Genomic DNA, 17,885 nt, shown 5'->3' with positions numbered 1-17,885 from the left:
TGGTCAGTAAGTCCTACCTGTGCTACTGAGCTGAGACCAATGTATGAACTTCAGAAGGCTTGCATGTCATGTGGTTCACCTTACTTGCCCTTGCGTACTGTGCAAGATGGCTTTGAAACCCTGCCGGGTTAGAACTGTAGAGGCCAGCTGCCATCCTGCAAAACTACACTAAATGTAACGGTCAGCTGTGCTCTCCAGTATGATGTCATACTGGGATGGAGTACTCCAAGGCTACCATTGCTAAGCCAACAATGCAAACCTATGGATTAAATGCTACACAAAGAAGAACTGATGGGATTCAGAAATCTGTTATGTAAATGAATCGTATAAACTATTTTTTGTGATGGTCCAAAACAATTGAGTCTACCACAGCGACGAAGAGTTACCATTAATGTCAATAAAACCCACAGTGCCACTTATTGTGACCATAATATTTGCAAGCATGACAGCGAGAACTCTGCCATATATGCAGTACTATACCTGGCACTACAATGTTGTCTTCCTGTGGAGCTGTGCCACAACAGCACAATTCACATTTAAAAAAAAGGTTTTGAGTTTTCTCCAGTGTAACGAGGAGACATCGCATAAAATGATGTTGCTGTGCATGCTCATGCTTTCTTTGGCCTAAAATAACACAGTACTAGTCACACTGTACATACAATTATAGTGTTCTCACTCATGAACTCTGTAAGTAAAAGTAGGGATTTCTATATTTGAATCCACTGCCATCACAAGATGAATTCCATAAAGTTCCATCCTATGTCTCACTCATACCTCTCAACCCCTTAGAGGAAGAAATCCAGACAAAGCCATAAATAAAAGTGGGACAAAGGCCCAAAAGTAGGAACAATTTTTAAATATTGCTCTTACAAACTTAGAAAGTTGATAGGATTACAAGTATTGCATTAGCATGAATTTTCTAGGTTTAAAACTCAAATGTCTGTCATTATTTTCTAACTTCAGCCTTTAATGATTTGCCATTAATTTGCCAGAAAACCACAATTTTATGAAAAACAGACCAAAAATATGAGGAAAAAATCTGGACATTCTGCGAAAATCTGTGAGACTCTAGTTGTATTCTCATTATATGAAAAGCACAATATCTTGCATTACACTTTTGGTACTAAAATATGTCATTCCTCATGAGAAAAAAAAATTGCCCAGTCTTTGGCTACCCCCTCCAAACTGGCCATCAGCTGCTTTCAGTACATCTCCTAATTCAGCAGGTCTATCAAACTCAAGACCTCACCCAGATTTGCTAGAACCACATCCAGTACAAGTGAGGAGATCAAGGCATCCTGATGCAGCATTGCACTGGAGTGTTTTTCCCCTTTTCTCCTCATTTCCCCTTTGTGCACCCAATAACACCCTGCAGGTGGGATGTGGAATGCATCATCATTCACTTCTGCTAGGGACTGACATCAGCAGAACCTCTCCACCCACCCACAAATGACATCACATGATTGTCTTTCTGGACTCCACAAGGGAAATCAATACATGCAAATATGCCTCAAACATTCTTCCCAATCTCGCCTGAGGAGGGGCATGCCTATCCTTCCTGCCTGTGTAAGTGTACGAGCCACTATTCAAACCCCGGCCACTTGGATCATGGCCAGGGCTTTATCCCTCTACAGCACTAGTACATGCTGTCCTCATGTGATGACACTTGCATACATTCCATATTACCTCATCATCTACTCTTCCTTCAGGCCTGGTTCCAAAATAAGCAGTTTGTTCATAATATGTCAAAACCTAAAGGCAGCAGTTTTGGAAACAAATAGCCTAATGAGTGCACTACCCACATCCTTATGCTTCCAAATAGTTTTCTTTAGAGCACTTAATGCAGTAAGTTTCCTGTGGAAAAGTTTTGTCTGCCCTGTACTGGTGACAGTTTAATCCAGATGTCAAATTGTGGAGATCACTTCTGAGAGGAGAATGTCACTGAAAGTCACTGATAAAGCATTTTCATATTTCTACCTCTCAAACCTAAATTAAATAATTTCACGTACTATTCCAGGTGCTAGAAAGTCAGCTCTTCAAATTCTCCCTTATAACTAGCTGGTTTCTCAGTAGTAGTATTAAAATCTAAACCCCTGTGACTAGCACTTGCTCTAGAACCTGCTGGAAACCACTAGGAAGCCTTAAACTGATACAAGCACTCAACTCTCCTTGTTAATAAGGAGAAATTAATCATAGGCACTAAGCTTATAATTGCAAAGTACCTTTTAAAGGTAAGGGAAAACAGCTGTTGTACTTTGCAAAAAAGCACCTAAACAGGCATGTCCAAGGGTCAGCTTCCGGTGATTTCTCCTGTCCACCTGATGAATTTGGGCATACTGGGGCAATGCAGCAACTGCCTCATGTACACAGACAACCCTCTCCTCCTACCACCCAACACTACAACCTGCAAGAGATGCACTTACATAGTCAAACTGGAAGCAAAGCTCTCTCCAGCCAAGATTGTGCTAGACAGTCAAGAGGAGAAAGTTAACACCTGCACTACACCTCAAGCAACGCAAAGCCCTTCAAAACCCACACCATCAACACCCACACATAGCAACACTAAACCCACATATGCGGAGGCCCTTAACATTAACCTGCCCAAGCAACAAGGACCTCCAAAGCTGAAACGCAAACAAACACCAGTCACAACCAGAGTGACACATAGCTCACAACACCAGTGTGCCACCTAACAACAGCCCCTAAGGCAAGACAAAGTACCCAACACTTTAGTCATAGGTGACTGTATAGTCAGGCACACTGATGTCCCACTCACCAGGCTGAACAAGGAGAAAATTAGTCAGCTGCCTGTCGGGTGCCAGGATCCGCCACATAATTCATGCACTCAAGTCACTCCACAACAAGTACAAATACGACTCTGTCATTGTCTATGTTGGAGTGAATGACTTGAGATGTACCTCCCTGGACTACATGAAAAGAGACATGGAAGAGCTCTCAGATCATGTAGCCCAGGCAGGTATGACCCTAGCCCTGAGTAGCATCCTGCCTTCAACCAGAATGATGCCACAGTATAAGGAAAAAATGATTGACTTCAACAATTGGCTAAGCTTCTGGTGTCATTCAAAGGGGATCCAGTATCTGTCTGCCTGGGATGACATGATCGACAAACCATGATGCTTTGCCAGAGATGGTCTGCACCTGTCACCCCTGGGATTCAGGTTATTGGCTAAAGATCTTGCCACCCCTATAGTGCCTTTTTTAGGCAAGGTTCAAAGGACAAAACCACCACCATAACAGATACAAGCATGCAAAATCTGAAGGTAATGCTACTCAATGCTAGAAGTCTAAACCTCAAAATGCACTCTCTCGAGGCACTCCTAAAAATGGAGAACATCGATATCTGTGAAGTAACTGAGACCAGGTTCAAGGCTCCATAGCGCACCCCTACAATACCAAACTACAACTCTTACCACACTTTTCGGCCGCCAAACCAAGACCAAAACACTAAAGGTGGAGGAGTGTCCATATTCACCAAGGACATTCACACCTCCAGGCTAGTTGCCCAACACAATGCATCTGAAATTCTCCAGGTGCAACTAACACTAGGTAAGACTGCAATCCAAATTGTAGCTTGCTACAGATCCCCCACCATGCCCCAAGATTCTCACTACACCTTTCTATACATACTGGAAAATATTAATATACAACCAAACACCCTAATCCTGGGTGATTTCAACTACCCTGCCATTAACTGGGAAAATTACTCGAGTACCAATACTTTTTCCCAACGGTTCTTGGAATTCATAAATTCCAATGCCCTGGATCAACTAATCCATTGTCCCACCAGGGGCTCCAATATCCTAGACCTGGTCATTACCAACATGGGAGATAGATGCTCCACACCAGTGCTCATCCCCTCATTGGTCAAGTCTGACCATAAGCAAATCACCCTTGACATCCACATCCCACCCCCATCCCTCAGTAATGAAACCTCCGTAAAAAACTTCTGCAAAGCCAACTTCATGCTACTCAAGTCAGAAGTGACAAACTTCATGACACCCATGCAGACAAGAGCTGAAAGTTTGACTGCTGAATCCTACACTAAGGCACTGTATGAGCACATCCATTTGTGCATGAATCATGCCATCCCAAATAGAACCAAGATGCTCTCCTCCAAAAAAAGGAAGCCAATCTGGTAGTCCCCTGCCATAAATAAACTATACAACAGAAGAAAGAAACTATTGCAGAAAAGAGAAAAATCCCAGGATGCAAAAAACTCCCTTACCAGCCTCAGTAAGAAACTGAGATCCCTCATAAAATCCTCCAAACTAATTGCGAAAATAAAATTGCCAAAGATTCCAAAGACAACCACAAGGCATTCTATAGTTATATCAGGAGTCTAAATGGCAATGCTCAGATATGCTCTGAGCTACAACAGAAGGGCATTAAATATACTGATCCCAAGGATATTGCCAATATCCTAGCAGATCAATTTAGTGCCAACTTCACCCCCTTTCACCCCCTAAAGGGCCCATCTAAATACCAAAAGATTGCCAAATTCCAGTAATCACTGCCACACAGACAGGTAGAAACCACACTCTCCAAAGCTAAGAATACAGCATCCATTGGACCAGATGATATTCCAGGCTGTGTACTGCATGAAATACAAAATGAACTGGCACCTCACCTAAGTGTCATGTTTAATCATAGCCTCACCTCAGGCTTCGTGCCCACTGAGTGGCACACAGCTACAGTTATCCCACTCCACAAGGGGGGATCCACCTTGGATCCCGGGAACAACCATCCCAACAGTCTGACAAGCCTGATCTGCTAAGGGCATGGAACACATTATCATGGAACTTATAAACAAAGACATTGGCAACCTTCAAACACTGGACCCCACTCAGTTTGGGTTCATGAAGGGCCAATCTAGTCTCCTGAACGTGATTGACTTCTTTGAATCAGTCTTCATAGCTGTGGACAAGGGTAAGGTGGTCCACATAACCTATCTGGACCTCGCCAAGGCCTTTGACACCATCCCCCCACTCTGGACTCATAGATAAACTTACTAAACTGGGCATAAATCCCTATGTCACTCAATGAGTTGCCAACTGGCTTACTCACAGAACCCACACTATAAAAGTAGCCAACTCCAAATCCAGCTCCAGACAAGTGACAAGTGGAGTACCTCAGGGTTCAGTCCTGGGACCGCTCTTGTTTGACATCTACTTCTCTGAAGTACAGGCCAACACTAAGGGACTCTGGCTAACAAAGTTTGCAGATGACTGCAAACTGGGAGCCATTATTGAATCCCCAAATTATGTGGATATTCTACAAAAGGACCTTACAGTAACAGATGCTTGGTGCCAGAGTCATGGACTCAAGCATAATGCCAAGAAATGTATAGTTATCCCCTTTGGGAAAAATCATGTACCCATGAATTACCATATAGGTGGCAGTACACTAAACACCGAAAGTATGATGATAGACTTAAGGACACAGATGGACAGTGGTCTCAACTTTGATAACCACATCGGCACAACAGTCAGGAAATCCTTCTATGTGGCACACCTCATCACTAAGGGCTTTTCATCCAGAAAAAAGGATGTCATTGTCCCACTGTACTCATCCCTCATTAGACCCATTATAGAGCACAATGCCCCATTTGGTATGTACCTCACAAGACATCTGCAACAGCTGGAAAGGCTGCAGAAATACCGCACTAAAAGAATCACAGGCCTAAAGCAGATTCCCTATACTGACCATCTAAAAAAACTCCAGCTGTACTTTGTGACATATCGTCTACTCAGAGGCGATCTCTGCTTAACATACAAGGCCATGTCAAACCCTGAGGTGTTTGACATGCTCCACTTAAAGAAATCCCAATCCCTCAGAGCCACACCCTCAAGGGATCTAAACCTTGTCATCACAATGAACAAAACATGCTGGAGGCATAGGTTTCTGACCCAGAGACTCCCCATACTCTGGAACAGACTGCTTATACATGTCAAGCAGAGCACCTCATTAGCACTCTTCAAAAGGAACCTTGACGATTGGATGGGAGATAGCAAATTCACCCCAGGGATCACGTCAGTCACCCTACTAGACAAGGGTCCAGGGAAGTAAATATTGTGGGAAGAAATATCCAGGGAATTGTTATGGCTAGGCTTGTATAGGCCCTAGGGCTGATAGCCTAGTACCAACCTATGAACCTATTGAGCTTCAAAGATTAAAACTAGCCCAGAGAACCAAGTGCAAAATATAACAGCATGTGCAACTGTTTATTTAACATTTGATGAACCTATGAACCTATTGAGCTTCAAAGATTAAAACTAGCCCAGAGAACCAAGTGAAAAATATCACAGCATGTGCAACTGTTTATTTAACATTTGTTTGCCAGGAAAGTCTGACTTGGAACAAAACCAATTTTTAGCAGAAGCCCAGGGAGAAAGTCTGGCTTGGAAAGAAGCCAATTTTCAGTAGAAGCCCAGGGAGAATTGCTCCAAATGCATGTCTTTGAAACGGGGGAGTAATGTCACACGAATGTAGGGAGGCACTACAACCGAACCAGAGAACCTCTTTCTGTGGACGACAACACAACCACTGCACCACCACTGTTGTAACTATGCAGTACGCATTAGGATTTTTCTATCCTCAGAGCAGTAAATGTTCCAGCATGATACATGAAAATTTTATTAGCACATTTTCACCATAGCCTTATTTCTGTACAGAGGACATGTAGAAAATGTGAAGTTCTATTTTAATTTATTTTAAAATTTAATGTAGCCATTTGTTTACTGGATAAGAAGACTGATCCGCTGCTGACCCTTTTCAGCTATAAACTCAGTCATGTGACAAAGGCAAATACTATATGTAAGGGATAGTTTAGAAAAGTCAGTCAAAAAGCATATTTTCCCGAGATGGGGAAAGATGGCATCTGTCTAAAAGGTCTATACAAACAGACACAACATCCAGTGTTCATACAGATAGTGCATAGAGATCACAATTGAGACAGACATATTAGTCATTGAGTGAATTTGTTGACATACATGTATAGTATTTAGATATGCAAATAGGTAGATACATTCTTACAGTGACGGATAAGTGTCAGATAGACCCAACACAGGGGAAATGTCATACTCCTCAAACAGAATGATTGGAGTTCAGGAGTGAATTCTGGATCAGGTCTCTGTTAGACAGAACTTTTGTGTGTTGAACCACCTTGTTGACAATATAAATATATGGACAGAGACAGACAGAGAGAAGGAATGGCAGATAGGTAGATGGACAGATAGATGCACTGATAGCCTGACTGATAGCTAAATACATACATATGCATATATACATACTTTGCACAAATACAGATCTGTCTAGACATTACTTATGAGTGCTTCATAAGAGTGTCATTTATTGCTCACGTATGTTTTTGGGTTCTTGGTAATGTATGTGACAGCTGCATTTTCACTATTTAGTATTGACAGTGAATATTTTGTTCTCTGCTTGTTCTAGAAATCAAAGATTGTATTGCTATGTTTACATTGTATTTTGTGGAGCTTTTCTGCCTGTGTCTGCAATGAAAATGGGCTGTCTTAGACCCAGTTAGACTCTCCAGGTAAACAAATGGAAGTAAATAAGTAAAATAAATAAATAAATACAAGCTGCCTCTTTCTACATTATGCCTGTTCTCTGCCATTATTATAATTACTCTGCATGTTTCATTATTATCTTATTTAAAATGATAATTTTTGATCAGTGTCCTCATTCAATAGACAAATTAAACAACTAAGCATGCTAATACCAAAACAGTGCATTCTTTGGTGATGCTGTTGACCTGGCTTCATAGATTTATCTAGTATAAGAAGGTCAAAACATCTCAGCAGTTCAAAATATACAAATAATGAAATCACTTACAGAAGTAGATAAGGTCGCTGAATGGCTAAATGTTTTTTCTTGCAGTCGGTGTAGTATGTATGTGTGGTATTTTTGAATTATCCTTGGGACACACTGCTGTGGAAACTCATAGCTGTATGCATCCTGCTCTGTGAATGACATTGCAGTGCAGTGATAATAACTATTTTAAATTGTCAGAAGTAAGTGTAATTAAACAATGGAGAACTGGGTGTCGTTTTCTAATTTAATGTGTTTTGCTTTGTTACAGACAGCTTATCCTCCCACTCACTACATCCGAAGAGTTCCTCAGAGGAAAATCCATTATTTAACTGGCTTACAAGTGCTCCAGCTGCTTATTCTCTGTGGCATCGGAATTTCTCCTTTACCATACATAAAGATGATCTTTCCTCTCGTTATGATAGGAATGATACCGATCAGGTATGTGTTACTGCTGCATATGTGTATAGGGTGGGGTCATGCTGGCTATTAGGTGTATTAGTTCTACAAGCAGGTTTGCCAGTGAATATTTGTAAATGGTATGTGTCCATGGAAAAACATGCCCTTTCCCTAAGTTGTGCCTGTCTTTAACACTAGCACCTGTACAGCTGTTGTATGAAAAGACTTGGATGTTCCCCAGGTTATCACTTCCCCACTCTGTAGATGGTAGTTGAAGCCATTTTGACTATACCTTGGCTTAAGGGAAGACTAGCTTTTTTTCATAGCTGAAACAACTGCTATTCCACCTCTTGTCATAGAAGGGTGTGTGAGGAAAACAAACCACATGTGCCATCTCTATTTTCTTGCCTAATGCTTTAAATATTTTTAAGCTTGACATATATATTAGAATCAGTTTTAGAGCAGGACTGAAGTATGAAGTCTTGGTGCATGTGATCAACATTAGATATTGTTTATAAATTATCTGATGGGACTAAAATAAGAAAAGGGGGTAATGGATATATGTATGTATGTATGTATGTATGTATGGACATATAGATGGACTATTGATGGGTAGTGTATGTGTGTGTATATATAGTAAATGAACTAAATGACAAAAGAGCGAACTGTCTTTCATGGACAGATAAATGCTGAAACTAAAAAACAGCGAAGTTATGGAACAGTGATTTTTTTTTTCCCAGGGGAAAAAAAAGCTGCTCAAAAAAGTATATATATCTATATATATATATATATATATATATATATATATATATAAGGACAAAATAAAGTGGGGGCTTCACCCCCCCCACACCCCCCTACTTAAATATAACAACTCTGAGATCGCCCCGCAGTGGAGGAAACGGCAAAGTCCCGAGAATGGCCCAGCTTCCGTAACTTTGCTGTTTTGTGGTTTCTGCCTTTATGTGTCGATGAAAGAGCATTGGCTCTTTTTGTCATTTTGTTCATTTAATATATATATATATATATATATATATATATATATATATATATATATATATATATATATATATATATATATATATATTATGTAGTATACCAAATAAAAGTAAAGTTAAAGGATAGTTAATTCACATTCCTTCATTGACTGAGATTCCAGATTATGTTCTACTCTTTTCTTATTTTGTAGACTTTTCCTGATACCATTAATTCCGCATTAGCCTATTAAATTTGTTGGCACAATTTTACTGTTTTCTCATCATGTACCTCACAAAAAGTGTGGTCTGTATAATGCTCTTGCTGTCATACTAGTTATCTGTGTGTTTATTTTCATTGTCTATCTCATTGATTGTGATTGTGGGTAAAGTAGAGTGTAAAAATGGAGGCTCTGTAGTGGTTTTATTATCCTTGAGGTTGATATACAGAGGCACCAAGGGATATGTTGGTTTAGTTAAAAATGTTTTTTATAATCCAACCAAGTTTCTTATTTTCTCTTTTATGTGTGTTATATATACATTTATTTTTAACTCGCCAAACAATTTTAAGACAGATTTTGCAGTTGTGAGGACATGTTGCTTTTTCAAGCTAAAAGCAATACCCCCTTTGTCCATCTCAGTTTGACTGTAGTCAGATAATAACAAATTAAGTCTTTAGCTAGACACTGCTATTAAGTACATTTAGGAACTTGCTAAGTGATGCCTTTTTATTTGTTGGATCAGACTCTGTGTAGCATTAGGATATGTATCCTGGAAAACTATTTAACTAATTATCACTACTTCTGCTAGAATATATCCACACCCTAGAGCTCTAAATATACCTTCTGCAAGGTCACACAAACTTAGCAAAGATGAAAAAAGTGGAATAATAAAATTCACCTTCTCCCGCTTCATTAACTTCACAGTTCAGCCAATGATTAATCTAAGTAACCACAATCTAACAAAACAATGGCAACAGAATACCTGTGACCTTCTTGCTCCAATGTTCCTAGATTCATTGTTTCACACTACAAAAACTTGTAGGTTTTCTCCTACCATCTTCTTTCCCTTTCTATCCCTCCCGCACACACTCTAAACCAGATAGTTGCATGGCCATGTTTGGATAACACTGATTTAACAAGAACCTCCTTGACACTTTCTGCATTGATTAGGATTATGACTGGAATACTGCCGCTTCTGCTGTACTCCTGCACCAGTTGGCTAAACTCCTCATAGCCTAAGAGCCCAGTCAAGTCCCTTAGTATAATAACAAGGAGACTGAAAGGAGTAAAGCCTAGGAGGCGTACAAGGTTTCAGTTTGGTTGGTATCTCTGTACGCTCAACTTTAGACACATTCAGCATGTCATGCATCTTTGTTTCTGGATGCCCGACCTTGTTTTCATTGTCTGCTCTGTCTGGGGTTGACCAGAAAAAGACTTTTTAAGTACTCTTTGTAATCAGAGATGACAGCTCCAACTCTGTAACTGAGTCTGGATATCTTTAAGCTGAATATTTTATTCTTCCCTTTCTGGACTTGGCGTCCCTGATATATTTGGAGAAGGCAGACTTATTTTGTAAGGCAATATTAGGGTATTATTTGTCCTACTATCGTCTAATGCTTTAGTTGTTTTGTTATATTATACGATTATACGCACGTCTGGAAAACTGTCTTCTTCTCATTAAGGACTTTTTTTAATTAATAGTTTTAAATGTCTAGTCAGGCCCTGAGATTTTTTTTCTTCAAAAGCCTAACCTGCAGACATAGGGGCCCATTTATCAAGTTAGATCTGCATTTATATATATATATATATATATATATATATATATATATATATATATATATATATATGTGTGTGTGTGTGTATAAATTAACAAATTGGGTATGGTTGTGAAGGCCCTTATTTTGTAGACTTAGTTTCAAAATGAAGGACATTCACCTAGCGCTCCACAGCAATCAGTGACGTTAGTAACTCATCTATATTTACTTTGGCATACTGTGCAATTTGAAGGTTCCTTAACTGCCTGTAACAAGTTATAGGATGCCATTGATGTATCCATGGTAGATGCAAGTCATAGTAATGATAGGATTGTCATATTTCAGTATAACAGCTTTTCCTGAAGTGCATTCAAGGATCATGATGCAATACAGATGATAGAAACCATGTTGTCCATAAACAGATCAACACATACTAGCCATATTGCTTCATGATAAAAGTCAGTCTTTCTCTGTATACATCTTAAACTATATCATATGTCTATATATCTGCACTCACACACACACACAGTGTGTGTATAGATATATATATATATATATATATATATATATATATATATATATATATATGTGTGTGTGTATATATATATATATATATATATATATATATATATATATATATATATATATTATATATTTATTTCCATATACATGGTTCTACTCTGTATGATCAAACAGACTTAATCTTGAAAGTAAAACAATGGCATTAAGAGGTTTAAATGTGCAGAATATCGAACGCCTTAAATATTGACATTCAAAAGATCAAGAAAGGAGATCTATTTATTAATATTTCCTACTCTGGTCTTTGCAGTAAAACTCTTTATAACACTAGCCTCAAATACAACTGAATAGTGACAGTGTTACAGAAATGTTTTTTATAAGGCAAGGTATGGGGTTAGGGTTGGGGAACAGGAAATGTTAGGTTTTTGTCCCCTTGCACTACCTTAGTAATGGGTACTAACTCTAACTATAATGCTGCGCCTTCCTCAACCCTAACCCTACACATTACCTTACAAAGAAAGTCCTGTAACACTGCCACTATACAAGACACACAAGCACACACAATAACAACATTATATCTGTATTTTTACCCAACCTGATTCTAATCCTAAAGTGCACACACTCACAGACAAACACAAAACCTATCTCATCACCTATCCCCAACCCTAAGCCTAACTCTCAAACACAGATACAAATGCTTTCAACCCCTCCAACTCCACTCTGCTGTCTAGGCAAAATGTATGTTGACATTTTGACCGTTCAGCTATCCTCCATATGATTGACATGTAGTAAAATGCAGGGGATCCATATAATATCTATATCTATCTATATATATATATATATATATATATATATATATATCTATATATCTATCTATATATATATATATATATATATTTATATATATATATATATATATATATATATATATATCATCAGCCACCTTTTTTCCCATTTTCTACATGGGGTCAGGGTATTGTGTTAACTGTCGCTATCTCTCTCGATTGAATGCCACAATCCTGTCTTATTTGACACTCATGCATGACTGTCGCAGATCTTGTCTCACACAATACATCCACCTCTTTGCTGGATGTCCTTGTTTCCTCTTACCTTCTTCCTGTCTTTCAAATCTTCACCAGATTGTCTTCTGCTTTCCTGCACGTGTCTGAACCACCTTAATCTATTATCTTTCATCTTTTCTGCAATTGGAGCTACTTTGGCTTCTGCTATTATGTCCTCATTTCTTCATCTGTCCCACAGTGTGCATCCTACCACCCATCTAAGGCACTTCATTTCCATCACCTCTAGCTTCTGCAACTGCTCTGACTTTACTGCCCAGGTTTCTGTACCACACATTAGTACTGGTCGCTCCACTGTCTTATACACCTTACTTTTCAGCTTCTTTTGCATTCTTCTGTCATAGACTATACCTGAGACAGTTGGCTGCAGCCCCTCTGATTCTAGCTTTGACCTCTTCATTCAGACTTCCCTTCTCCTCAACCACCCTTCCCAGATATGTGAACTATTTAACTGTTCCACTATCTTCCCTTCTATCTCATTTCTCAGCTTCTTCTGATTTCCCCAATTTGCTGCCATTGCCACTGTCTTATGTGTTTAGTTTCATCTCATATGCCTACAATTTTGCATTCCATTCCCCTATTCTTTGCTGAAGTTCTTGCTCAGAGTCTGCCTGTAATGCTGCATCATCTGTATACAGCAACTTTGTTGATCTGTCCCCTCCAACCTGTTTGCTAATGCAGTCCATCACCAGTATGAACAGCAGTGGGCTCAGAGATGAACCCTGGTGTACACCCACTCCCACTGGGAACCGCTCTGTGAGGCTGAGCACTGTTCGTACTAGAGTCATTGGGTACTTTTACATAGCCTGCACTAGTTCTACCAATGTTTCTGGGACTTTGAACCACCGCAAAATTGCCCGGATCAGCTTTCTTGATCAAAACCTGCTGCTAGCCAAGTTAGAAAATGAAGATTCTCAACTGTGCTGTGAGCATGATTTGCAATCAAAATTAGTGGTATAGAAATGCCACCCCTTCCTTTAGACCAAAGCACAGGCAGACATCAGGGACCCATACTGCTTTGCCTGTTCTTTTCAGTATACATCAATAATCTCCCTTTGAGCATTACAACTTTATATCCTTTATGTAGCCAATATGCAAATCATAAGATCTGGTAAATATATATATATATATATATGGGTCCACTTCTGAATCTTTATTATATATGGGTCCACTTCTGAATCTTGAAATTTTATATATATATATATATATATATATATATATATATATATATATAGATATATATATATATATATATATATATATATATATATATATATATATATATATATATATATATATATATATATATATATATATATATATAGGTCTACATGAAAACGACAAACGTGCAGAACACTGATGCTGAGAATACCTACACCAGAAGATTGACAATGGAGAAGACCAACAGTTGAGAATCCCAACTCTGAGAACACCGACATGTTAAGGTAAGTGTGCGATAGGGACGGACGTTAGGGTCAAGGTGTGGGTAAGGTAAGTGTATGATAGTGACAGACGTTAGGGTAGGGTGCAGGTCAGGTAAGTGTGCGATAGTGACGGACTTGAGGGTTAGGGGCAGATTAAGTGAGTTAGGGTTAGGATGCGGGTAAGGTAAGTGTGCGATAGTGACAGAGTTAAGGGTTAGGGGCGGATTAAGTGAGTTAGGGTTAGGGTGCGGGTAAGGTAAGTGTGCGATAGTGATGGACCTTAGGGTTAGGGTTTGGGTTAAGGTTAGTGCATAGATAGTTGTGTATGTAAGGTTTAGTGTAGGTTTATAAGGTTTTTGGTGTGCTTATGTTGTGTGTGTGTTTTTCGGGGAAGGGTATTTGTTTTGTTGATTGTCGGGATTTTGGTTTGTCGGGCATGTGAAGTTTCTTGTTTTTGAACTTTCTTTTTTTGTTGGTTTTTTTCATGTCGGTTATTTCGTTGTCTGTGTTTTGGCGTGTCGGTGTTATCAGGTAGACCTATACATATATATATATATATATATATATATATATATATATATATATATGTATGTATATATATATATTTATATATATATATATATATATATATGTATGTATATATATATATATATATATATATATGTATGTATATATATATATATATATATATATATATATATATATATATATATATATATATATATATATATATATATAGATCCAATTCTGAATCTTGAAATGCTAAAATGCCGAATTTTAGTATCTCGAGACTAGAATGTCAAAGGTGCAGTTATTCAAAACTGAAATTTAAAGAATCTTAGTTTCCCAAATTCACGGTTGTTGTGGTACAGTGAGTGCTTTATGGTTTACTGTCTCTACAAGATGCCGTTTTGTTTGGGATTTGTAAGTGGCAGTCGATATATATCATCATCCTGGATTCTCTACTGTATTCTTTTTATTGTTTATGACTCCATTTTTTTTTTTGTATGTAAGTCTCATTGTGTATCTTGTTCTACAATTTACAACTCTGCTTGTATTATGTAAGGATTTTGTTTGCCATTCAGAAGTCTTGTTATTGCATCCAGTGTACTCAATACCATAATGGCTCAGGACACGACTAAAAAGGGTCCTCAAACCTATGCATTCACCCAGTTAACAAATGTAAAACAAATAAATAAATAAATAAGAAATGAAAAACTCAGTAGAACAGAAAACAGCAGTCTCACACAGTAATTCAGCAGTGCCTAAATTCAGTCATGCACATATGATCAAGAGTTATTTTAACCATTTGTATTCAGACAGTCAGTTATCAAATAACTAGCCATCCATCGGTGTATGAAACAATTGCATCATAATACCACTGAGTAAATAAGCCATCACTGTGGCACTGTGATAATTTACATATGATTTGTGTATCATATTGCAGTATATTTACCTCTTGTCCATAGTCATGGCTGAAAAAGGTTTCACATACCTGGTTAAAAATTAACAGGTAGCCTGCTACCCTGGGGCAACAAGTAACCTATTATGTTTTTATTTATTTTTATTTATTTTCCATTTGTTTACCTGGTTAATCCGAGTGGACATAAGGTGACCGTTTTCAGCAGAGGCCCGGGGAGAAAAGCTTCAAATACATAGTAAAAAAAAATTATAAAAAAACAATAAAAATGATAAAAAAAATTATGTACAAGAAATCATGGCAAAAACATATCCTTTGCGTTGTGTGATACAAGTTAAGGAATTCTTCACTTTCTGTTCCACGGCTAAGTGATGTTTTATATTCATCATATAAACTTAATCGGATCTATCTATCTATCCATCTACCTATCAATCTATCATTCTATCTATCAATCTATCTATATATTAATCTATCAACATTTTAAAAAGTTTTAAGAATTATCCTTAAAGAAATATAAAGCTAAAATGGCTGGTGCAAAGCCAAAAAGTGGGAAGTGACTGAGAAAATATTTTGGAATTTCATTTCTAACACTGTGAGTGGAAAACAAAAAAAAAAAAAAATACAAATAAAATGGTGTCACAAGAATAATGAATTATGAGGCACAGAATATTATAAAGCTGTTTTTTTATTTTCTTTTAGTAGTGTAATATTTTAATTGAAATGCAAAGAAATAAACTTCATATTGCGAAGAGCAGTTACTAACAAACTGTTTTCTGTGCTACAGATATAACTTGCTTCCCAGGATTATTGAAGAGAAGTACCTGGACGCAATGGATGCAGAGCACTGAAACAGATGGTGTTTGCTGCACCACTGAAAGCGCTCCTGCGATTTCAGCATTTTGTATGTGCAATCTGACAGTATTTTTGTTTCCTTACATTAAAGCACAATTTGCCTTTCCCACATGTGCAAATACCAAATGACTCAGAAAAGAGAGTGAATAAGAAGAGAGGACTGCAGGATTTCAGATGTGGTTGTGTTTACATCTTCAGCATAATTTTCCCTTGAAGTGACTCTGAAAATGGAGGAGTATGCACCTGGCCTGTTGAATAAGGGACATTTGCAATGGTTATCCACAGGGAAAGTACTGATCTGATTTTCAAAAAAAAAAAAAAACTGAGCTGTCTTTTGGAGCTGGTCAATATATTGTATGGACAATATGACCAAATAACAAACAAGGACACTGTTGTGCGTTTTCTGCCCTATCAGACTGTAGAACTTTATCGTTCAGATCTAGCATCTTAAGCACAACTATTGCAACATGCCTTTACATTTTGTTTTGATTGAGAGTTTATTAAAATGTGCTTACATGCTGTAATTTTATTTTATATTCCTTGAATATTTTGTTTCTTTTAAAAATATATATGTATATATATATTTGGACTTGGACTTTTATCATTACCAAATTCAGAGATGATTATCTTGTTCAGTGCAATTGCCTTTTCAGCTTCCTGAGATAAAAATATTTTATGTATTTATTATTCCTTCTGTGCATTTTTTTTCTTTTTTTTTTTTTTGTTTTACGATTTGAAATTCCTCAGAGTCTTTGATGATCTGAAAATGCATGTAGAAAAGTAAATATTTGAAATGAGTTTTGTGTGGTACAATGATAAGAGACTGGACTGTAGTATTTCCCATCACTTTACTCTTGCTTCTTCCAGTGAATGCCAACTTCCCTTTTCCAAATGACAGATTCTGTCTCTTCCTGGGGGATCCCAAATGTTCCCAGGTAATTTGCCCAATGTGTCTTGGTATAACTCATGGCTTCTTCTCATTGCATCTTGGCTGGAGCATCTGCAGAAGGAATTATACAGGCGCTATTCCTGTGCCTGAACCTCTGAACCTCCTCACATGGCTTCTTTGTAGCACAATGAGCAATATCTTTAACCTGCGATTCTCACAGATCACTGAGTTCCTTACCTTATCATAAAGAGTAAGCTCAGAGGACTTCTATAAGCCTTGATTTCTACTACTAATTCCTCTAACCTCATTCTTACATTCATTATCAGTGGTTCATGACTATATGTGAGGAAGGTAATATACACTGACCAGTACACAGACGGCTCCATTTACCACTGAAAATATCTTCACTGCTTACAAAAGTGCAACCAGTATCTCTACCTGCTTTCACTGTCACACGCCTCCTTGCTATCACTTTTGAGCAAGACTGTGAAGCATTGTTCAGTGGGTATTTAACAAGTGCAAATACATCTTTTATCTGTCAGTCAGCTCCAGCCTGTGACATCTGCAAGTAATCAAGGGCTAAACTAGGGCTATACAGGTGGATTTTCTCATAATGCTTGTATGGATTAATAGATAATTTGATAACTTCTGAAGATATGTGTTTTCCTCTACTTTCTACCATATGTATAAATCATATTTCTATCCTGTTGCCATAGAGATAATCATGA

The 17,885-nt window shown here is 37.9% G+C and overlaps 1 protein-coding gene across 3 annotated transcripts in view; it reads left to right on the top strand.

The window, feature by feature from the left end:
- The window catches only part of SLC4A11 (solute carrier family 4 member 11), a 1,277,001-nt gene extending 1,260,053 nt beyond the window's left edge, over positions 1 to 16,948 (top strand). For all 3 annotated transcript variants that reach the window (XM_044064085.1, XM_044064086.1, XM_044064087.1), the window contains exons 19-20: positions 8,120 to 8,289; positions 16,201 to 16,948. In XM_044064085.1, the coding sequence (XP_043920020.1) occupies positions 8,120 to 8,289; positions 16,201 to 16,264 (234 nt within the window). In that variant the 3' untranslated portion in view covers positions 16,265 to 16,948. The remainder of the gene's footprint in view (positions 1 to 8,119; positions 8,290 to 16,200) is intronic.
- The last annotated feature ends 937 nt before the right edge of the window (positions 16,949 to 17,885 follow it).

Source organism: Protopterus annectens, chromosome 2.part2 (assembly GCF_019279795.1).
Source record: "Protopterus annectens isolate FY-2018-M chromosome 2.part2, PAN1.0, whole genome shotgun sequence".
In the NCBI taxonomy this organism is placed as follows: domain Eukaryota; kingdom Metazoa; phylum Chordata; order Ceratodontiformes; family Protopteridae; genus Protopterus; species Protopterus annectens.
The sequence above is the reverse complement of the archived record's forward strand: the minus strand, read 5'-3'. Positions and strand labels throughout refer to the sequence as shown.